The sequence below is a fragment of the Hypanus sabinus genome, chromosome 27, assembly GCF_030144855.1.
Source record: "Hypanus sabinus isolate sHypSab1 chromosome 27, sHypSab1.hap1, whole genome shotgun sequence".
Classification (NCBI taxonomy): Eukaryota; Metazoa; Chordata; class Chondrichthyes; order Myliobatiformes; family Dasyatidae; genus Hypanus; species Hypanus sabinus.
In genome coordinates, this window is record NC_082732.1 from 15,357,410 (window position 1) to 15,381,248 (window position 23,839).

General features: G+C 43.7%; 1 protein-coding gene across 4 annotated transcripts in view; it reads right to left on the minus strand.

Moving 5' to 3' along the window:
- The window catches only part of LOC132382002 (endothelin-converting enzyme 1-like), a 314,075-nt gene that overhangs the window by 18,067 nt on the left and 272,169 nt on the right, over nucleotides 1–23,839 (minus strand). For all 4 annotated transcript variants that reach the window (XM_059951778.1, XM_059951780.1, XM_059951777.1 and 1 more), the window contains 6 exons: nucleotides 22,705–22,819; nucleotides 19,694–19,804; nucleotides 13,850–13,948; nucleotides 9,960–10,037; nucleotides 7,340–7,443; nucleotides 6,243–6,353 (listed from right to left, as the gene is read on the minus strand). In XM_059951778.1, coding sequence (XP_059807761.1) covers nucleotides 6,243–6,353; nucleotides 7,340–7,443; nucleotides 9,960–10,037; nucleotides 13,850–13,948; nucleotides 19,694–19,804; nucleotides 22,705–22,819 — 618 coding nt within the window. The remainder of the gene's footprint in view (nucleotides 1–6,242; nucleotides 6,354–7,339; nucleotides 7,444–9,959; nucleotides 10,038–13,849; nucleotides 13,949–19,693; nucleotides 19,805–22,704; nucleotides 22,820–23,839) is intronic.

The window sequence follows — 23,839 nt, forward strand, 5'->3', positions numbered from 1 at the left end:
ACCCCATCTAAACCCTTTGCTCTAGGGAGATGCTAATCGATATTTGGGAAATTAAAATCTCCCATCACGACAACTCTGTTATTATTACACCTTTCCAGGATCTGTTTCCCTATCTGCTCCTCGATATCCCTGTTACTATTGGGTGGCCTATAAAAACACCCAGTAAAGTTATTGACTCCTTCCTGTTCCTAACCCTCCACCCACAGAGACTCCGTAGACAATCCCTTCATGGGGTCCACCTTTACTGCAGCTGTTGATCTCTGATCAACAATGCCACGCCCCCACCTCTTTTGCCTCCCCCCCTGTCCTTTCTGAAACATCTAAAACCTGGCACTTGAAGTAACCATTCCTGTCCCTGAGCCATCCAAGTCTCTGTAATGGCTACCACATCATATCTCCAAGTACTGATCCATGCTCTAAGCTCATCTGCTTTGTTCACAACACTCCTAGTGTTAAAATAGACACATCTCAAACCTTTGGTCTGAGCGCGTCCCTTCCCTATCACCTGCCTATCCTCCCTCTCGTAGTGTCTCCTAGCTTTCTCTATTTGTGAGCCAGCTGCCTCTTTCCCAGTCTCTTCATGTTTTATATGAATTTGATTCCATCCCGTGTGTTAAACCATCTTCTCCAGCAAATCCAACCTTGAATTTATGATGACCTCCATCAGATGTACTATTTCTCAGAGCTTTAGTTGCAAAGCTTTCTTTGTCACACCCTTCAACGGCCAATTTCAATGCTCAATCTGACATCTTTAAGTCCCTCTGCAACCTATTGTTTAGATAGTTTGAATCACAATGTCAAATTGAAGAATAGCACAAGAACAGAACCCAGATGACGAGACAATTACACTGATGATGGTTGCATCCTCATTCCCCTACTCTCTATACACTCACAAATGTGTAGGCAGATCCAGCTCTAACTTTGCAGATGATACGTCCATAGTGGGCCATATCACAAATAACGATGAATTGGAATCCTTATCCTTCGGGTCAACATGGCATCTGTGTACAATGCTCCCTTCAGTTGACATCTTCTGGATAGATAAGGAAACCATATATTTCACTTCTTTGATGTATTTTCCATTTGTTTTTCATCTCGGTTGTGATTCTGGAACCGTTTGTGCCTGTGATCAGCAGTTTGGAGATTGTTTGGGTGCTTCTGCAGTCTGTGAGAGGATTCCAGGAGGCAGAGGCAGCGAGTGTGAGCAGGCTGCGGGATGGGTCCCGAGCCAACGTATGACTCCATTGTTGGCCACTTAAAGCCAGGAGGGAGATTGAAACATCGAGGCGAGTGCGGCAGTTTGGAGGTTGTTTGGGTGTTTCAGCGATCTGCAGTCTGCAAGAGGATTCCGAAAGGCAGAGGCTGCGAGCGTAAACCTCGTGGCGAGCAGGCTGCAATTCGGGGCGTGAGCTGATGTTCAACTCCATTTTGCCAACTAAAGTGACGAGAGATACTGAAACATTGAGGCGAATGTGGAGGGTTAGCGTGGGCTGCCTGCCTTTTAATCACTGGGGACCTCTCTGCAGCCTGAGAGGAGAGAGCCTGCTGTTATGCCCAGAGAATGTTACCCTGGTTTTCCGAGTTTTGCAGTTGGACTTGGACAATAGACTTTTTTTCAGTTTCATAGTTTTTTTTTGTATTGTGCTTTTTACCCAACCTTTCTCATATTTTTGTGTGCAGGGGTGGGGATCTAGGGGGCACTATGCCTGTTCCATTTTTGTTTGTTATTTTGTGTGGGGGTGGGGGGAGGGTGAGATTTGGGGTTGACGATGCTCTTTTACTTTCCTGGTTTCGTGGCTATCCGGAGAAGAGGAATTTCAGAGTTGTACACTTTGATAATAAACAAACCTTTGAACCTTTAAGTACAGGAAGGTGACAGAGAGATTAGTGACACGGTGTCATGACAACAACCTTTTCTTCAATGTCAACAGGACAAACTCGCTGTTCATTGACTTCAGGAAGGGGGATGGGAGGGCATCGTACATGTTTCTGTCTACATCAGTGGTGCTGAGATTGAGAGCTACAAATTGAACTCCATCAATAGCCTGCCCTGGTCCAAACGTGGCCAAGAAAGCACATTGTTTGTATTTCCTCAGGAGGCTAAAACATTCCACATGACACTCTATACCCTCATCAATTTTTCTCGTTGCATCATAGAAAGTGTAATGCTTAGTAACTCCCAAAACATTAAACTAATTAAAAGGAATAGACAGGGAGTCTGGAATGCAGGTCTAGCTTCTGATTCCATGTCAGTATTGTATGTTCTGCTGACATTGCTTACAGTGTGTTCCTTAGACTCTGGACAAACCTTTCCGCCAAGCCGTTTGTAGCTGGGTGTATAGTGCAGATGTAATATATCTCATTTCATTCATTTTTAGGAATGACTGAAACTATTCTGCTCAAACTGTGGTCCATCATCATGGACTAAATGTTCTGGAACAGTAGTCCTTGAGAACAGGCTTCTCAACATATCAACAGTGTGGGATAACTTCTGGCCAGATTATAGCTGCCCCTATTACTACAAAGGAATTTGTGTCCATGAATGGTCCGACAAAATCCTCACGAATCTTCCGCCAGCATATTGCAGGCCGTTCCCAGGGATGGAGAAGCCTTGCTCATCCACATTGTGCAATGGCAAGATGCTCGATCTGCTGGGTAACACTTTAGCTCTCAGTTTGGATGGTATAACAACTCTTAAACCCCACATAAGGCAACCTCTGTCAAGGGCAAGTTTATCTTGGTGCTGGTAAAAAAATGGGGGAACTGGGATTTCTGCTGCACATTCCAGCCCTTTGCCGCATAGACCTCAGGCAGTGTGAGGTCTTTTCTGGTTTCCCTTTGGATCATCTTAGCTGTAATAGTGAGACTTCCAATTTGTTTTAGGGAGAATACATTAAGAGGAGTGTCCTCTTTTGTAAAATTTTCAGATGTTTCCTTTCCCAAGGGTAACCAGGACAATCCATCAGCATTTCCATCATTAGTTGTCCTCAAATTCGATCTTGTAATTGTGCCCTCCAAGAAATGAGCCCATCTCTGCCTTTGTGCAGCTGCTGTTAGTGTAACACCCTTCTACGGAATGAAAGTATGGCTGATGATCAGTAATGATGGTAAACTCTCTCCCATAGAGGCACTGGTTGAAACGGTTTACACCCCAAACAAAATGCAAGGCCTCTGCCGATCTGTGCGTACTTTTTTTCTGCAGTGGTAAGGGAACGTGATGCAAAGTCTATGGGGCATTCACTTCCATAACTCATAACAGGTGATATGACTGCACGTATACCACAAGGTGAGGTGTCACAGGTAAGCTTCACTGAACGATGGGGATCATAATATGTCAGTATTGCGTCTGAGTTCACCATTTCCTTTACCTTTTTAAAAGCCACCTCACACTGACTTAGTGCATTGCCATTTCTTCCCGATCTGTAGTAATGAGTTCAAGGAATGGAGTACAGTATTCAGGATTGTCAGGAACCTGTTGTGGTAATTGATAATTCCTAGAACAAGGACCACAGCTGTGGCCCTTTGGTCTTGGGGCATCCGCCACTGCTTGAATTTTCTCCGGACATTGGGCAATCCTTGTGTGTCGATATTGCGAACACTGTAAGTGATGCTTAGTTTAATGAATTTACCCTTGTTATGTCATGTTCTGAGCCTAAAATCTCCTAATCCTTTTAATACTGTCTTTAGATTTGAGATGTTGCTTGTCATTCTTATTGGTAACAATGATGTCAACCAGGTAACACTCAGTGCTTGGACAGCCATGCAGAACCTGGTCCATAGCTTTCCGCCAGAGTACAGTTGCTACTCCAAAAAATGAGCCTATTATAGTGATAAAGCCCTTCATGAGTGTTTATGGTGAGAAACACTTTCCATTCTTCTTCCAATTCCACTTGTAGGTAGGCCTCAGCTAAGTACAATTTGCTGAAGTGTTTTCCTCCAGAAAGGTTTGCAAATATATGTCCTCTATCCTGGGCAGAGGCCATTGATCTACTTTCAGAACTGGGTTGATGATGACCTTAAAATTGCCATAGAACCTGACAGACCCATCTTTCTTGGCTACGGGGATCACTAATGTTGTCCATGTGCTCCACTCAACCTTAAAAGGAATTCCTTCAGCCTCCATCCGAACTAGCTCACGAGCTGCTTTATCACGGGTGGTATAAGGAACCGGATGACTTTGCAAAACTTGGGTGTGGCATTTTCACCTAACACTATTTTACCCTTGATATATCTGAGTTTTCCAATGCCATCCTTGAACACTGCTGTAGCATCATCCAGTACATTTATTTTGCTTTCAGTTGACTCTTTTGCAGGGAATGTGGCATGCAAGAGGTGGATGGATCTCCAATCAAATTACATTTGTCTCAGTCAATCAATGCCTCCACAATGCTGGCCTTCACATAAGCCCAGTATGGTTTGCTGGTTGTCATATTTCACCGTTAAGAATGTCATTCTCACAGGAATGAACTTTTCTCCAGTAGAAGCTCTTAGTTGGATAACTGCAGGCTTCAGTTCAGTATCTTTGAAATGCCAATCAAACTCACTTCCTGGAATGACTGAAACAGCTGAGCCAGTGACTAATTCCATTTTAAATAATTTGCTGGCCACGTTGCTTGTCTATTATTAGTTTTCACACTGTAAACTGCAAGGCTATCCAGTCCCATGTCACTCTCATTATTGTCAGATTTTTCATCAACAACATGCAGATTCGTGCTCTTTTTGAAACTGCAATTTAACATTTTATCTTTCCTGTCCAATCCATTTATTTTTGTCTCTCTGATATGCTGTATATATGTGTCATACTTGGTCGCATTCTCTGTAATTTTTGCCTTTAAACCTGCATTGGTCTGGTGTTTGTGAGCCCCTGCCACAATAACAACACAAATTGTTTGTCCAGGCCAGTTCCTGTTTGGACATTGCGATTTTGTTCACGCTCATTTTCATTCCTAACTGCAACTCAAATGCCTCTCGATCCGTTATTTCCATTGATACAGCTACTTTAACTGCTCCTTTAAATGTGAGCTGTGCTTTAGTTAGGAGCCAGTTTTGAATGTTACAATATATAAGGCTAGATTAAGTGGATATGGAGAGGGTATGTCCAATAGTGGGAGAGTCTAGGACAAGAGGGTATAGCTTCAGAAAAGAAGGACATCCTTTTAGAACAGATATGAGAATATCTTTAACCAGAGGGCGTGAATCTGTGGAATTTATTGGTACAGACAGTAGTAGAGGCCAATGCATTTGAAGTAGAGGTAGATAGGTACTTAATTAGTAAGGGTATCACATGTTATGGAGAAAAGGCAGGCAAATGGGATCGAGACGGAAAACAAAGCAGCCATGATTGAATGGCAAAGTAGACTTGATAGCCCAAATGGGCTAATTCTGCTCCTGTGTCTTATGGTCTTATGAATTACATCATTGATAACCACTTTCCAGAAATACATGGCTTAATTTGTAACCCATTCCATTAGCAACAACACCATAAACCCTTCCCAATTTCTTTGTTATAGCACCTTAAAGTCCCAATTCAGCTGGCTTAGATCAGCACATTTGTAAATTGTAGAGGTAAGCACTCTCTATCGAGTCAGAGTTTATGGGACCACCAGGACTGACTTCCCTCCTTGTACTGTGGTGCCTCCATCAATAATCTGCCTTGTCCCCTCATACTTCTTATCTACTAGTTGGCCTTGCTAAACACATACAATCAGTTCCCACAGGCACAATAACAACATCAAACTCTACCCAACCACAATCTAATTTTATCTCTCGTACCTGCTTTGCCATTCAATAAGATCATGTCCTGCACACACCCCATATCTACTGAGTCCCATAGGTAGCTGGGTCATCCTTAGGGACCTGAATTCCATTTGCTTAGTTTTATTGTCTGCACAATTCATTCTCTCTCTCTCCCCCCTCCCTCCTTCCCTCCTCTCCCCCCAGCATACTTTGATAATAAATGTACTTTGAACTTTTAAACTCTACTGTAGGTATCCTCCCATTAACATGTTGCATTTGCTTTCCCTGACAATGCTCACTAGGCTGAATGGATTTCCAATTTTAAGGCTTTTACCTCTGTTTTCAAACCCTTTGTTTATGGACTGTGAGGAACAGATTAACCAGTGACTGACTTCAAGAACTGGCACAGAGTCAATGGGTTGAATGGACACCACCAATATCATTATATTTTCCCTTATCTCAAGAAAAAACAACTTAACCCAGCCCTCGTTATTGTTCACACTTACTTGGGGAAATCCTGATTGAAGTATGGAGCCTGGAGAATGCCTGCTGGGAACACAATCATGTTCCTTGTTGGGGAGTAGTAGGCATTGACGGTGGGAGGGGTCACACTCCACCTTGGGGAAGAGAGTCAGAGTTAGTCTCAGAAACACGGCATGAAACTGGTACTGAGAACACAGAGAAGGCCGAGAGTGTTGGTCAGGAGTTCAGGATGAGGACTGCAGAGAATGAGGGACGCAGCATCTGGGGTCCCTGCAGTGCTGACATTCACCACCTGGGGGAGCTGCTGGTCAGGTGAACACCAACAGGCAGCAGCTGAGAGTTTCAGAACCTCCCATAGCCCTTAACAACAATTCAGCTCCCCTCCGTGGACGGACAACAGGTGACCCCAGCACCGAGCCACTGAAACCTCTGACCTTTCCACCCAGCAATCCCCCTCACACTGGATGTTTTACTGCTTCGGAAGTTCCGGTCCATTAAAGTCAATGGGAATTAACGCTGGAGAACCATCACAGCTGGCGAAGATGCCACATAACATGTCTAGTCTAATGAACCAGGCAAGGACTTACAGGCAAGTTACAGCTCTCATCATCCCCCTTCTGGTCCACTGCTCACATGGGGATAGTCCGATTCCTAAATGGACGATGAACCCTTGGACACTACCTCACTTTTCATAATATATAGTATTTTTGTTTTTGCACGATTTTTAATCTGTTCAATATTAGTATACTGTAATTGATTTACAGTCCTTGTTTATTTATTATTATTATTATTTTATGTTTGTTTTTTTCTTCTATATTATGTATTGCATTGAACTGCTGCTGCTAAGTTAACAAATTTCACGTCACATGCCGGTGATAATAGACCTGATTCTGATTCGGCCGGCTCACCAGCAGCGCCTACTGGCTGGTGCAGCGACAATAGATGAGGCTAGAACTCGCACGAGGAGGTCAGCACCGGGGACACAGCAATCCGAGGCAATCACTTTCTGACCAGTCGGACAAGTGAGAGGAGGGCAGCTGGGAACACCCAACGCCTGACGACGGGGAAACGCTGAGACCTCCGGCAGGCACCATTGCTCACAGGAGGGCAAGATACTCACTGGTCTTTGTTAGGAGATTTCCGCAGCTGATCGGCCATGACTCGTGTGGAGAAGTTATAGAACTCCAGCATGTTTTGGAAGTAGAGGTTAGGAACCACTTTATACTGGGTGAAAACAAATAATGGTCTTTCAGAAAACAGACAACTCCATTCAAATAACCACAAATTAAATCCAAATCCATAAACCACCGTCAGAGCAGAAAAAACGCTGTAGAAATAAACTTGTGCATACATGGCCACATGCTAGGGCTCCCACTGAGAATATCCTGCAAGGGGCACTAGAAAACACACTGGCTATTCAGACCCTCAATAACACCCCATCCCTCAATCAATTCAAGGATAGTCGGTACCGCTACTATCCTTCGCATGACACTGGAAACAAGCCAAAGGTGGTCCCAAAGCTCCACCCAGGTCTATAGCTTGTGGGTTTTCTCCGTTACTTTTTGTGCAAAGGAGGGGTTGGCGGCATTTGGGGTTTGTGAGTTTTTGTTTCTTTTTCTTTTCTTGCGGGGTGGGGGATTGACATCTTTCTTTCAATTACTTATATGGTTTTCTGTATTCTATGGCTATCTGGAGAAGACAAATTTGAGTTGAACGCTGCATTCATAATTTGGTAATAAAGTGAACCTTTGTTGTCTGTGGTGGACTAAAAGACACTAGCCTGAGAGAGGTGTAATTGGGAGAAACGCCTTTATTGTAACCTGACTGAACTGTTAGAATGAGCAGAGAAGCAGATTATTGGGAACTTTCAAAAGGGAGTTGGATAACAACACTGGGTGGACTGTGGGAGTGGGACTGATTCTCACAAAGTCCTGCCCTTTATTGAGGAATCAGGTGACGTTTCTATGAAATATGTTTGGCCTGATGTGGCCTTCACTATAAAATAACACAGGGCCACTGCATAAGGCAAGCAAAGCAGGACCACTCACTCACCCTCTTCCTTGTGGGAGCCACCACTAGTTAAAGCCACTCTTCCTCTTTGCCCTCATCCCTGTGTCACCCATCCTTTCTCATCACCCTCTCCTATCCAATCTTCTCCCCTCTAAACTCTCCCCTCCATTTCTTCACAATTGTTAATCTCCCTTTGCCATCCTCTCCGTTCAATCTCATCCAGAACTCATCTTCCTCCCTCTCAACCTCTTGCCTTTGATTGCCATCATTCCCCAGTGGTAGCTAGGCCCTGAAAGGAAGACAAGGGAGAAAATTAATGGGAATGATAACACAGGGCTGGAAGTAACTTGAATTTGAAACCAACTGCACGCCATTTTGGCCTCATATCTGCCACAACCTAACTGGTCAAACACACTCCAAAAGGAGGCAAAATATTTGAAACTGAAACATGTCACAGAGGTCTCTAAGCACAGGAACTTGAGCATATTCCAGGCTGCCCTTGTTTTGTGATGTACCCAGTTCAGAGAGTGCTGTCTTGTGTGAGAGGAAAGTTAGTATGCATTGTTAGAGTTGTCTGCCCAACACAGTCAGGGCAAGGAAAAAGGCCAACCACACTGATCATGGTGATCGCCAAGCGGGTCCCATTAGCCCATCTTTGGCCCATAGCCCTGTAAGCTTTTCCTATGTGCATACTTAGCCAAATATCTTTTTAAAATGTTGTTATTATACCTGTCTCAACCACTTTCTCTGGCAATCGCTCCATATACCCACCAACTCCATGTAAAAAGTTGCTCCTCAGGTCTCTTATAAATCTTTCCCTTCTCACCTTAAACCTAAGGCCTGCAGCTTTTTAGCTCTCTTACCCTGGGGAGAAAACACATGTGCGTTCACCCTACAAATACCCCTTATAATTTTACACACCTCTGTAATCCCCACATTGATCTGATCCCGACTTCGCCCTGGTTTGCTGATTGTGACCCCAGTGTGTCTTCCACCCTGGCTGATCGCACACTCTTTCTTCCTTCCAATCAAAGTCCCAGTGACCTTTTGCGCTCCATTAGCCCGCAGAGTGGGACCTGAAAATCAGTTCTGTCCCAGTCTGGCGTCTGACTTCCACTGATGGGGAAAGCCAGGTGACAACGCGCAGAAATCGTGACCTCAGCGTCCCCACCGGAATCACAGAGGATGAGCTGTGGGGAATCCTCTGCGATGCTGCTGGATGCATTTAGTGCTGGCGAGGAGGAGTCAATGGGGCTTTCACCTAGACAAATGAAGATCCCTCCGACAGACGAGTTTGTTTTTACCTTCTACTCTTGCCTCAGCAATTCACCTATTGATGGACCAGTCTTCGAATGAAGCTCCTCCTTTCTCTAGGGAATCTCCTCCTCCTGTAGCACAATCCATCTGCAGCAGAGCCTGAATTCAACTGTGCTCGGTACTTAGCAATTCAGCCAGGAACACTGCATGAGCTCCTTTGTCTCAGCGAAGCCAGCCCAGCAGATGCAAAGCACCTCCACCGCGTGCAGACTGGCAACGCAGAGCCCTGAGAGTCTGCGCTCTTGAGGGCTGGGCCTCCAGTGCTCCTGGGAGAGCTTGGTGTGATAACATCAGTGAGTTAAGTAAACGTGAGCTAAAAGTGCAAGGCAAACACTCCCTCTTCACATACTGGACCTTTGAAAGTACATCGACATTTGAAAAGATCAGAAATAAACTGGAAGGTATCTACTTACATCTCTGAAGACCTCATCCAGTTCTTTCGCATCCAGGATAAACTTTGGGAAGCCAATCAAGTTGTAGATTGCATCTGCCTATGAACAAAATGATAAATAGGAGGTGAGACAAGAGCAGGTGTTGAATTTATTAAGAGCAATGTTATTTTGTGAGTGCCCACACACCCACAATACCTTCAGTGCTTATTAGCACAGCCCAGGTACATCGTGCTGATCCCGGCAATGTGGCGACACAGAGGTAGAACAGACAGTGCTGCCGACTCACAGCACCAGTGAGCCGGCTCCAATCCTGACCCCAGGTTGTGCTGCGTCTGTACACCCTTCCCGCGGTTGTGTGGATTTCTCCAGGGTCCCCCAGAAATGCAGGTGGGTTGCAGGCACTGAGTTACTGTGGTGAACTACATATACCTGTCTGGACACGCCCCCCCCCCCCCCCCCCCCCGCTGACTGCTCCTGTGGCTCCTCCCACAGACCCCTGTATAAAGGCAATTGGAGGCACTGCTCCTCCCTCAGTCTCCAGGATGTTGTGTGGTGGTCTCTTGCAACCAATAAAAGCCTATCGTTCACCTCCCGTCTCTGAGAGTTATTGATGGTGCATCAGTTACCAATAGAGCAAGAAAGTAACAAAAAGATTAAAGGGGAGCTGATGGCCATCTGAAAAAAAAAGAGTTTCAGGGTCAGAGAAAAGAAAGACAGGAAATAGGACAAATGCAGTTGCCACAGCATGGAGCTGGTGGGTTGAATGGCTTCTTCTGTGTTCTAAAAAACAAGAATGACAGAAGCCCCTCAGTTACTGACCTGCCAGGAATGATGCTACATGGATTAAAACCCGAGCTGAATAGAAAGGGGAACTTCGGACTCATTCATGAGTCTCATGTGGTCACACTCCCAACAAGTGGTCAACAGGCATGAACTCCAGTGAACGATATTGCTCAACAGGCTGGTCTTGTGATGTTAGCATTGACAGCTCCAACTCAACCTCAACAAAGTTCACTTTAAACCGTCCTATTTCAAACAGACCCCACTCTCATTACATTACCCGCTTAGGACCAATGTAGCCAATTGGGAATCCTGACAGGACTAAAAGCTTCGCCATTTAGGAAATAAGAGAAATGAGTAGCAGACTCACCAAAATGCTCAAAGCCTAGTATGAACCTTATGTTCATAGGCAGGGGTTAAGGAGAAGAGGGCAGGAAACTATATAAGTGATTGAAGAATTTGTAAGTACTTTACTTTTCTGATTATTGAGTGGGGGGGGGGAGATGCTTGCTAGAGTGAACATGAGTTATTATGTCCAAGCAGATGTACTTTCACCTCCAAGAGGACCACAACCTTGTCGTAGGGTTTGGAGGCTTGCGTGTCTCAATGACCCAGACAGCAAATTCCACTGGCGTCAAGGCCTTGTGCTTTGACTCTCGGTAGAGTCACCCAAGTCAAATGGTAGAGACCAGACGAAGAGTGGGCCACTGGACCTCCAGGTTTTGGGATTCAGCTCAGGGCTAATATACCCTGACTAGTTAAGAACGAAAAATTGTTACCGAAACAGCAACGAAGAATCCTTCTCTGTGTGATGGTATTCCTGAGTCTCCACCTGGGATCTACAGGACTGACAGCAGTGAAAACCAAGAGGAAGCCACTGGCAAGATGATGGACCCCGAGCAACATCTGGAGTGCAATACAGAAGATGGCCAAAGAAAGACAGAGATAGAGGATGTTCATTTCTGCCCTAAATGCCAGTAGCGTAACTATCGTGTTTTCACTAAACAGAGTGCAGGTGTCCAAAACTGTGGCCAGTGCATCAGGCAACATTCGTACTGAATTTGAAGGGAGATGCTGAACCACAGCCAGTCAAAGCCTAGAACCAGTTATCAGGAAACGCTTGGCTGTTTAAGAGCATTTTGTTGTAATTATGAAGTCTCAAGTACGTTGAACAGCATTTAGGAGATCAATCAGGAATGAAACATTGTATCTAAATTACATGTTCTGCAAGGATTTGGGAAAGCAAAGATTGTCCAGCAGCCAGTCTATTTTGACCAGTATAGGCCATAGCCTTATAAAGGTGCATATAATGCTCTGGAAAATGTGGACCAATGTGGATTTGGAATGGGGCTGGGAGTCTAACCCCCAAGGGGAAATCGATGGAGAACTAACAGACGGGAAAATAGTGAGCTCCAACGTTGCGCATTAGACTGTTTCATTAAAACGAGCCCTTTTATTTGTTTTCTTTACTAACCCTGTAATCAAATTACGAATTATAAAGCTCAATCATTTAATTGCATATTGTGCACTGTCTATTACTTTGTTGCAATGATTTGTAACAGAAGACACATCACGCAGCATCCACACAAATGAGATTTCTTAAGTTTGGCTGGGCCGAACCTAGCGTTACATTACCATACACTATCCCAAGATTCATTTTCTAGCAGGTATTTACAGGACAAAAAGAGGACCAATAGAATTTTATGAAAGGTTACACATAAACAGACACAGGCTGATAAACACCAATGTGCAAATGAAGACAAATTGCAAATAAGGACAATACTGGAGATGGTACTGGTCTCTGCTCTCACTGTTGCAGGAGCAACCTCTATCTCCCTCACTGGAGAAAGACAGCCTATCTGAGACACCAAAGTGCTGAGTTAAGGATTATAGCTTTGATGGATCAAGATCTCTTTGGGAGGTTTTTGCTGTTGCTTATGTGATGGGGGAGGTCAGTGTTTCTGCTGACATGAGTGGGGGGGTGGGATCAATGCTTTTGCTGTTGCTTGTATGGTGGGGGTGTGGGGGTTCAGTGCTTCTGTTGGCATGAGTGGGGAGGGGTCGATACTTCTGTTGCTGCTTGTGCAAAGGGGGGGCTTCAGGGCATCAATGTTTCTATCATTCATTATATGTGGTTTCTTGTTTTGTGGAGATCTGAGAAGAGTATGAACTCCAGATTGTTTACTGGTAGGCCAAATATGATGGCAGAATGTAGTATTAATGGTATGACTCTTGGCAGTGTTGGAGGATCAGAGGGATCTTGGGGTCTGAGTCCTTTGGACACTCAAAGCAGCTGCGCAGGTTGACTCTGTGGTTAAGAAGGCATATGGTGCATTGGCCTTCATCAATCATGGGATTGAGTTCAAGAGCTGAGAGGTAATGTTGCAGCCATATAGGACCCTGGTCAGATCCCACTTGGAGTATTGTGCTCAGTTCTGGTCTCCTCACTACAGGAAGGATGTGGAAACCATAGAAAGGGTGCAGAGGAGACTTACAAGGATGTTGCCTGGATTGGGGAGCATGCCTTACGAGAATCGGTTGAGTGAACTTGGCCTTTTCTCCTTGGAGTGACAGAGGATGAGGGGTGACCTGATAGAGGTGTATAAGATGATGAGAGGCTTTTTCCCAAGGCTGAAATGGTTGACATAAGAGGACACATGTTCAAGGTGCTAGGGAGTAGGTACAGAGGAGATGTCAGGGGTAAGTTTTTTACTGAAGAGAGTGGTGAGTGCGTGGAATGGGCTGCTGGCAACAGTGGTGGAGGTGGATATGATAGGGTCTTCTAAGAGGCTTTTAGATAGATACATGGAGCTTAGTGAAATAGAGAGCTATAGGTAAGCCTAGCAATTTATGAGGTAGAGACATGTTGGGCTCAACTTTGTGGGCCAAAGGGCCTGTATTGTGTTGTATGTTTTCTATGAAATTGGATAAATAATCACTGACTCACAACCAGGACTCTGTTCCCTTCTCCAGCTGTGCTGCCTGACCTGCCAGCCATTTCCAGTACCTGAAGTATTTTTTAACACTGAGCAGCCCTGCTCCGACCCGGTTTGTGGGAACTATTCGCAACTGGGTGCACCCAGAGCTACCGCTCCTCACCCTATTCTCTGGTGGAATTGTTCTCACTTTACCTTTTCTTTTGCTGCTGCTTTGGTCTCTTCGTCCATCCACGTGACCTTCTTCATGTTCTCTTCGAAAGCCGCTTTAATTTCAGAAATCATCTCTTCAGCCTGCGGGACAGTGTCACAGTTTAGTCCGGTATAAGAGACACATGGTGCGTGTTAATGAAAGGGTTGAATTTAAGTAGACTGTCATAGAGTCACATAGGGTGGAACAAGTTTTTGGCCCAGTGAGCCCATGCTGATCATCAACCACCCACTTACAGGCCACAGGACTCACTCCGTAAGCACAAGAAGGGAGGTCACTGACAACTGTGGCTCAGCTGTGAACTCCAGAAGTTCTGAGGCCAGAATAGGTAATAATTGACAGACTGAAGGAGGTGCCCTCTCAGGCTCCATTTTGAAATTTACTTATCCCTCTGATCCTATGCCCCCATAATTCAGTGGGTTATGTGATGTGATTTCACATTGCACAGGTTTACAACATCTGCCTGCAGTTTGTGACATGCTTGCTGATCCCAGTGAGGAGATGTGATTTGTGCCATCATTCCTCTGTCCGAACAAAGTTTCCAAGAGGAGCAGTCAGCTCCAAAATCTTCTGCTCCATCCTTTGACATTTCTCTCTTCAAATTCTTAATCTATTCCCTTTAAAAGCTAATGGCATGCCACATATTGTCTACCTCACTGATAATCAACCACTGGTGCACCTCAAGAACCTGAGCTTGGCCCACTGCTCTACTCTCTCTACAGCCATGACTATGCAGCCAGGCACACTTCAAATGCCATCTATAAATTTGCTGACGACACAACTATTGTTGTCAGAATTTCAGATAGTGATGAGAAGGCGTACAGGAACAAGATAGATCGGCTTGTCATGTGTTGTCACAGCAACAACCTTGCACTCAACATCATTAAGACCAAAGAATTGATTGTGAACTTCAGAAACGGTAGGATGAGAGAACACACACCAGTCCTCATTGAGGTGTCAGGAGTGGAAAGGGGAGCAATTTCAAATTCCTGGGTATCAGCATCTCTGAGGATCTATCCTGGGCTCAACATATCAATGCAGTTACAAAGAAAGCACAACAGTGTCTATATTTCCTTAGGAGTTTCAGGAGATTTGGCATGTCCCCCAAGACACTTGTAAATTTCTACAGATGTACTGTGGAGGCTACCATCAGGGAGGAGGTACAGGACCTACTATCAGGGAGGAGGTACAGGACCTACTATCAGGGAGGAGGTACCTGAAGGCACTCATTCAGCAATTCAGGAACAGCTTCTGCCCCTCTGCCATCTGATTTCTTTTTTTGCGCTATTTAATTAATTTAACATAATATATATTTACTGTAACTTACAGTTTTTATTATTATGTATTGCAATACATAGTTGAGATTTAAGGGGAAAAAGTTTAGGGGTAACACGAGGGGGAATTTCTTTACTCAGTGAGTGGTAGCTGTGTGGAACGAGCTTCCGGTAGAAGTGGTAGAGGTAGGTTTGAATTTGTCATTTTAAAAAAATCGGATAGGTATATGGACAGGAAAGAATGGAGGGTTATGGGCTGAGCACAGGTCAGTGGGACTAGCTGAAAATAAGCGTTCGGCATGGACTAGAAGGGCCGAGATGGCCTGTTTCCGTGCTGTAATTGTTATATGGTTATATACTGCTGCTACATAGCAACAAATTTCATGACATTTGCCAGTGATACTGAACCTGAATCAGGTCATTCCTGATACAGTGGCCCAAATTTGTCTGTCAAAGATGCATCACTAATACATGTTATCTGGTCCTCATCTCTGTACTGTGTACAAATCATCCGAGATTTATTCAACATCAGCCGAGGTTATTCAACTCCAAGTACACTTCCCTCTCTGGGTCACCCTAAGCTTGGGAAAGGCACCTTCTATACTTAACGATGAATTGTCCTGGCCTGTAACATCAACTCTTTATTGGTCTCTATATTTGCTGCCTGACCTGCTGAGTTCCTCCAACATTTTGTGTGCATTACTTATATGTCATCTTTCAATGACCTCCTCTTACAAATGCAGCTGCTTAAACTCCTCAACGTTTGAACCTTTGAGCTCCAGAGATTTCAGTTAAACTTCAAAGGATACTTAATTAACTAAGAACATTTACAAAAGATTCGGCTTGACTTTTCCATCTGTTTCTGTGTGCTGACTGTTCCTCTGAGGAGGGGGTGTTGGAACAGTTGCTAAAGATGGATGTGAATATTTTCCCCCCAAAATAAACTTCATTCTTAAAAATGTGTAATTTGCATAATACGGAACTTTGAAGTCAACTTTCATTATGTTATTCTAATTACTTAACACCAGTATGAAGTCAGTTATTATTTATATACAACCATTGAGAAAACAGGTCATGAGGTTTTAACAGATTCTAGCTAACAGTGTGCTTGGCAGGAGAGGGTTACGCTGTGGTCCCTTCTGGTGGAGTACTGAGTGCCTGCATTGATTGTTTGTGCCTTGGAGTATTCTGATTTAATACAATGGGAGAACATCTTGTTCTGTAAACTAGAGAGTTTTGGATAGATTGGGGGGCATCTGCACCAAGGTGATAGATATTGATTGACATTCAATGTTTGTTTCAGTGTGTGTCCTTGGGTACAGTCACACAACACAAAGTCCTGTATTGCAGAGATTTTCAGGACAGAGCACAATTACCTCTGTGTCTCTTCAAAGATCTTCCTGGCAAAATCATACTCTAGGAGGATATGGACACTGCTCCCACTTTTACAGCAGCCATCCTGAGGGCAACTTGTGATGCCACTAATAGTCTGAGTGTCCATGAAGGGCCCTGCTCTCCAACAGTCAGAACAGTCTGCTGATGGAACATTTTTTTCCAAATGACATTGACATTTTTGCTTGGGAGATCACTTGACAGCTCCCGTTGTCTCTTTCTCCTGCAGAGCTCTGATGACATTTGGTGCAGATCACTGCCTAACTAAATTGTGATCAAAGTGCTCTTCTGGATGAAGTGCTCCATGAGGGACAAGTGCCGCAGGAATGCTCTGGGGCAATATGGCCTGGCCCCTCCTTCGCAACACTGGCAACAAGTTGCACCCTAGAATATCATGATACTTGATGTTTCATTACTCAGATTCTATACACAGATAGATGCAGCTACACGTAAGATTATAAGACCATAAGATACAGGAACAGGAATAGGCCATTGAGTTTGCTCCAACATGGCTGACTTAGTTTCCCTCTCAACCACATTCTCCCTTTAACCTTTGATGCCCTGACTACTCAAGAACCTATCAACCTCCACTTTAAAAATACTCAATGACTTGACCTCCAAAGCCACCCATGACATTGAATTACACAGATTCACCACCCTCTGGTGTTACATACCCGTGACACGTGACAGTGGTGTACTTGTCACGTGACAGGTATTGAAGCTATACTGGACTTGAGGTAATGGTCTTGTGATGGTGGACTGACGTCATTTTCCCACCAGTAGAGGTCATGTGACAGGTTTTTTTTTACAGGGTATTAAAGGAGGACCCCGCCCTGTGAGGAGGGGCAGTTCATGGCTGGATTTGCCATGTGGACTTCATGCCACTGCGTAATTTAATGTTATGATGCAGTTTAGTTGAAAGATGAAATTTTATCTAATGCCTAAAGTTTAAAAGGTCATTGCTAGCAGTTTCTTTATAATACTGCTAGCTGAGAATCAGTGGAGAGTGAAGATCAAAGTTTGGGAGTTATAAGATCATGGGAAATCGATTTCGACGGTGGAACAGGTTTGACCTTGTTTGATCCTCATTCGGAAGGGATTCGTTGACTGTGCCCGTGTTAATCCCTGTGAATAGCAGAAAGGATTGGGAACAGTTTTGTAAAGGAAAGGTCAGTGCCTTTAAGCCATTTCATTCTTCATCTTTCTAAATTCTTTGCGGGAAAAGTTCGATTTGGAATCGCAACAAGACGACGTGAAAGAGACTTTAAATTGTCTTAAAAACTCTCTCCCTTAAATGGACTGTAAGAATTTTGAACTTTTGCAATACTACTTTGAAGAACTGTTTTTGCATCATCGTTTTAAGAACTGTATAAGCTTCATTGCTTTAAGAACTGTTTAAGCTGCCGCACAGCAGCTGATTTCTGGTTACATTAGTGATTTGTTTACTTTTGGGGGGTTTGTTTTCAGTGTTTAATAAACGTGTTATTTGTTATAAAAACCCCTGCCTCACTCATATATTTATGGTTGCTTGAATCCGTAACACTGGCTAAAGAAATTTCTCCTAATCTCTGTTCTAAATGGACATCCCTCTATTCTGAGGCCCTCTGGTCCTAAACTCATCCATTATAGAGAACATCTTCTCCAAGTCTATTTAGGCCTTTCCATATCTGAAATATTTCAGAGGTACCCTCTCATTCTTCTAAACTCCAGTGAGTACAAGTCGAGAGGCATCAAACGTTTCTCATGAAACATTAACCCATTGATTCCTGGAATCAATCTCACCAATCTCCTCTGGATCCTCTCCAATGCTAGCACAACTTTTCTTAAATAAGGTTCCAAAACTGCCCACAATGCTCCAAGTGTGGTCTGACCAATGCCATAAAATCTCACCATTACACCCTATTCTAGTCCTCTTGAAATGAATGCTATCATTGCATTTGACTTCCTTACCATAGACTCAACCTGCAGTGTAACTTTGGGAATCCTGCACGAGGACTCCCAAGTACCTTTGCACCTCTGATTTCTGAATTTTTTCCCCATTTAAAAAACAGTCTACACATTTATTCCTTCTCTCAAAGTGCATAACCATATATTTTCTGTACTATATTCTGATTGGGGATTGGCCTCTTCTGTCAATGCTGCCTTCCAATGTTCAATCAGTGAAATGACAGTGTGCCTGCGCTCTGCCCGGGAACTGCACCCAATTTGCAGGACATGTCGCTCAGTGAGTTGGACTATATATATGTTTTTGTTTTGCATGACTATGTGTGTGCTTGTGACTTTGAATGTTCTGTGTATGTTTTGTATCTTGGCCTCAGAGGAACGCTGTTTTGTTTGGCTGCATCCATGTATGGTTGAATGGTAATTAAACATGAATTTAATTTGATTTGATTTGATCGGCCACTTCTTTGCCCATTCTCCCAATCTGCAATCTCCCAATCCCAATCCTTCTGCAGGCTCCCTGCTTCCTCAACACTTCCTGTCCCTCTACCTGTCTTTGGTTAGTCTTCAAACTTGGCCACAAAGCCATCGGTTACATCATCCAAATCACTGATATATAATGTGAAAAGAACTGGTCCCAATATTGACCCCTGCGAAATGTCCCTAGTCACCACCAGTTACCCTTTATTCCCATTCTTTGCCTCCTGCCAGTCACCCAATCTTCCAGAATGGGGACTATATCGGTACATATTTTATCTCTTTTTATATTAATAAACTGTGAATCTGATCAATTTTTAACCTCTAAGTGAACTAGAAAAGGTCTCGGCAGACCGCTATAGTGCAGTAGTAGGGCAGGGGCACAAACAAGTATAGCAACACATAGCACCTTGCACCCAGTGACCAAGTTCATTTCCTTGATCAAGAGTGAACGGTGCAGGAAGAATACCATTTCTTTTCTTCAGCTCATCAACGCATGCCCCCGTCCTAATGCATGGCCAGCTCCCTGTCCCAGAATCCCAAATAATCAAACAAAGGATCAATCAGACTAATCACCAGAGAGCAGGCTTGAACTGTGACCGGTGTGCAATGCTGAAAATCCAGTCAATGTTGGAATGCCTCCACACCACTGTGGTGCACGGTTTTAAAAAGCTGTTTAAATTACAAGTAAACATTTCAAGTTATCCACAAATAGAGAGAGCAGAATGATGGACCTTCACTTACAATCCGCCTGCTGTCTTGAGCAAATGCCTCTTTGATGAACAAAGCTCCAAGTGAAAACCCAAGTATTTCATCAGAGTCACTAACGCACTTCTTCCATCGAGTGTTACACATCTGAAAGGAAGAGGGGAAAGGACAAAATTTAGAGTAAATGATACTTAACCAAGGTATAACTGCTTGATAGCACATACAATGGTTAACCCTCTTTCCCTTACACAAGCACAGCAAGATTGAACTTCCAGTGACCACACTGGCATGATTACTACTACTCCTGTTCTTTGACATCAGGAGCAGCAGCGGTCCATAGTTAATACACCACACCCTCCTAGAAAGATGATGAAAACTTCTATTTCATTCATGTATAAAACCAGTGAGAAACTGTGGCAGAACGGACATCATATATATTGAAAAGGTAATTTTTCAATATATATGTACATCTGTTAAATCAGTGATGGGTTAAACCTGCAGAAGATTATAACGCAATGTGCAGAAAGTGATAGGTTAGTTCTTTGACCAGGATCTATAGTGAGAAAAACTCTCAAAACAACCATATTCACTTCTACAGCTCAGATAAATGCCACCAGTCGACTCAGTTAGATTTCCATTTTCGTTACCATCTTGTTTCAGAACTTTGCTAATGGCATCATTACTTGTTCCAGGTATCAGCAGTTTAACTGGTGACGTGGGACCAATTTTCTCATCTCACCTGCTGAGTATTTCTAGTGATTTTATTATAGATTTCCAGCTTGTAAAATAAACCAGATACCTTTGCAGGACACAGAGTACTGTGAAAAAAATCCTCAGCACATATATATATAGCTAGGGCGCCTAAGACCTCTGACAATGTGGAGCGGAGAGCAAGTTTGTAAATCTGGCAGGAGCAAATGATATTGGAAATTGCAAGGGTGGAGGGATGTGGGGCAGGTGGCAGAGAAGGAGTGCCAGGAGAAGGGGAGTGGTGCAAAGACATACCCAGAACTAGGATACTAGGTAAGGTAATTTGATTACTGTAAACAATGCAAATAGCTAAGGCTAAACAGTGAGAAATCTACTTCGTGGAAGGTCTGGCTGCTTCAACGAGCATTAACCACATGAAGTTTTCAATCAAATAATGCAACCAGGCATTAACCCTATACCTAAAGGAGGAAGAATTATAAGGTGGAAGGTGATAAGTGAAACAGGAAGAGGGGGAGGTTGTGAAGTAAAGAGCAGGGAAGCTGATTATTGAAAGGGCTGGAGAAGGGGGAATCTGATAGGAGAGGACAGAAGATCATGGAAGGGAAGGGGGAGGAGAACCAGAGGGAAGTGATTGGCTGGTAAGGAGATAAGGTGAGAATGGGAAAACAGAATGGGGAATGGTGAAGGAGAGAGGGGTGCAATTACTGGAAGTTTGAGAAATCTATGTTCATGCCATCAGGTTGGAACGGAATATAAGGTGTTGCTCCTCCAACCAGAGTGTGGCCTCATCACAGCAGAAGAGTAGGCATGGACTGACATGTCAGAATGGGAATGGGAATTAGAACTGAAATGGGTGGCCACCGGGAAATCCTGCTTTTTGCGGCAGATGGAACGAAGGTATTCGATAAGGTGGTTTCCCAATCTACTGTACTTGTTTATCTCTTTCCCAGTCGCATGGAAGGTTCCGGAACTAAAATATTAACTGGTGCACCTTCCACAGATGCACCGGTCTTTCCAAAATTTTCTGCTTTTAGTTCAGATTTTTAGCATCTGCACATTCTTGATTAGTGATATTACGAATTATAGTATTATGAAGTACGGTATAGTAATATTTTCAGGGTTCAGGGTTGTATACTGCATACATACTTTGATAATAAGTGAACTTTGACTTTGAAGGAGAATAGCTTAGGAACACAGGACAGAACCAAGAGCTAAAGTGAACTGGTAATGCTCTGTTTGTTCCTTGCATAGATTACAATTAAATAAGACATCAGTTCCATCCATCTGGAATACTTCCTTTGCTTTAGGTGTTAGGAATTGTCCCAAGTCTAAGGACATCAATCAGTTCATCTCGAGGTTTACGTGGGCTCATCGCCAAGTGCTCTCAAGGGCACTTGGGTATGAGCAATAAATACCAGACATGCCAGTGATGCCCAGTTCCTGAATCCTTTAATTCAACACGCATGAACAACAAGTTATTGTTAAAGCTCCTTTTCAGAGTCCATTGGAAAACAGAGCCAGGATCTGATGGTTTCTCAGCCGACCTGAGATTGCAGATATCGCACAGCCGATCTACACTGCTGGGACCAGTCAGATCCATCCTTAAATCTGCCGGAGAAAGCTGACCAAGCAGTTGTCCACCATATTAGTACCTTCCATAAGAAGGTCAGTCAAGCAATTGTCTGAAACAGGTTGGTTACGTTGTCCTGATGCTAGAGCTCTTTTGCTTTGATGTAGCTTTATAACAGTCACAGTTGAGAGATGGCTAATTTGTTTCGGATTTACTCTTTATTAGGTAACGTTTATGAAAAAAACAGGGAAATATCCCATCCTTCTTGCATCTATTAAGTAAAATAAACATACCTCAGGCTTTTTACATTCAATTGCACAAACTCAGTTTAACATAGGGATGTGATGGATATTGTATTTCAGTAAGTTATCCAATTTCGTTTCACTTCAGTATCTGCTTTTGAGAAACATGACCTCAAAATGAAGTTCAAAATGACATAGATTTGTGCTTGGTGGGGCTGAACCAGAACTAAACTCTGGACTGAAAGTTAATCACAATCCATATTTACTACTGGAAATGAAAGTTCATGGACCAAAGGGATTGAATATTAATGTAAAAGTAGATAGCCAGCTTTACTGATCCAGTCCGGGTTTCCGGACTTACTCAGAGATGAACAGGAAAAATACTAAAACTACATTGGAATGGGTGCTTCTAAAATTGAATCAAATCTGGATTATGATGGATTAACGTTAATACATTCAATTAAATGAGAATCATTGCCAGGCTCTGGGATCCATTACTAGCTAACAGATGGCTTTTTACTCACTGTTTTAGTTCCTGTCATGACCATAAGGAATTCTTCCTCAGCATCCTGGAAGCGATGATCCAGAAAGCTGGCTGTTTTGGTTATCACATTCCATATCATATAGTTGTTGAGGATACTAGAAGCAGAAATATTGACAGTCATCACAGTCCATTGTAAAGATGAATATTTAATATCATGGAGGCATAGTGGCTAGCACAACGCTTTACAGTTCCAATGACCTGGGTTCAATTTCCTCTGCTGCCTGTAAGCAGTTGGTACATTCTCCCCATGTTTGTGTGGGTTTCCTCCGGATGCTCTGGTTTCCTCCCACAGTCCAAAGACATCCTGGTTGGTTTGTTGGTCATTGTAAATTGTCCTGCGATTAGGCTAGGACTAAATTGGTGGATTGCTGGGTGGCCTGGCTTGAAAGGCCAGAAGGGCCTGTTCCACACCATATCTCAATTAAAAAAATGAATCAGACTGGGCAAATGTTGAGACCCTGGGGCTGGGGAAGAACAGGATGCTGTCACTAGGGTTGTGTACATCCCAAAGCAGGTAGGTTTGGAGAAAGTTCAGATTTTTGTTGGAAAACAAGAAGTGATCATTGTAAAAAGATAAATAAAAACAAAGGTGAACTATTCCAGAAAAAGTAACAAGAATTTTCAATGGCCCAAGAGTCCCAAAAACATGTAGGGCCATGGGACTTCAACGGACAGTTGCAGGTAAAGGGCTACAGTTGATTAAGAGGTTGTCAGTGAGACTATTGAGGGAGGGAATTAGAGAGAATAGCACAGGGTGTGTGAGAGGTGCAGAGAGAAAGGGAGGGGGAGGGGCAAAGATAGACTCTTAACAATTACTGTGGATTCTGGGTGATGCACCATCAATAACTCACTCTGAGATGTAAAGGCGAGATATCGGCTTTTATTGACTGGAAGAAGGAACAACAGTGGTTGATCACCATACTACATCCTGGAGACTGAGAGGCTGGGCTCAGGCCTCAATCGCCTTTATCCAGGGGACTGTGGGAGGAGTCACAGGAGCAGTCAGCAGGGGGCGTGTCCAGACGGGTATATGTAGTTCACCACACTGGGTGAGCCCTGAGATGAACAACAGCTTTGGATATTAAAACACACAAAATGGCCTCCATATTTGCCCA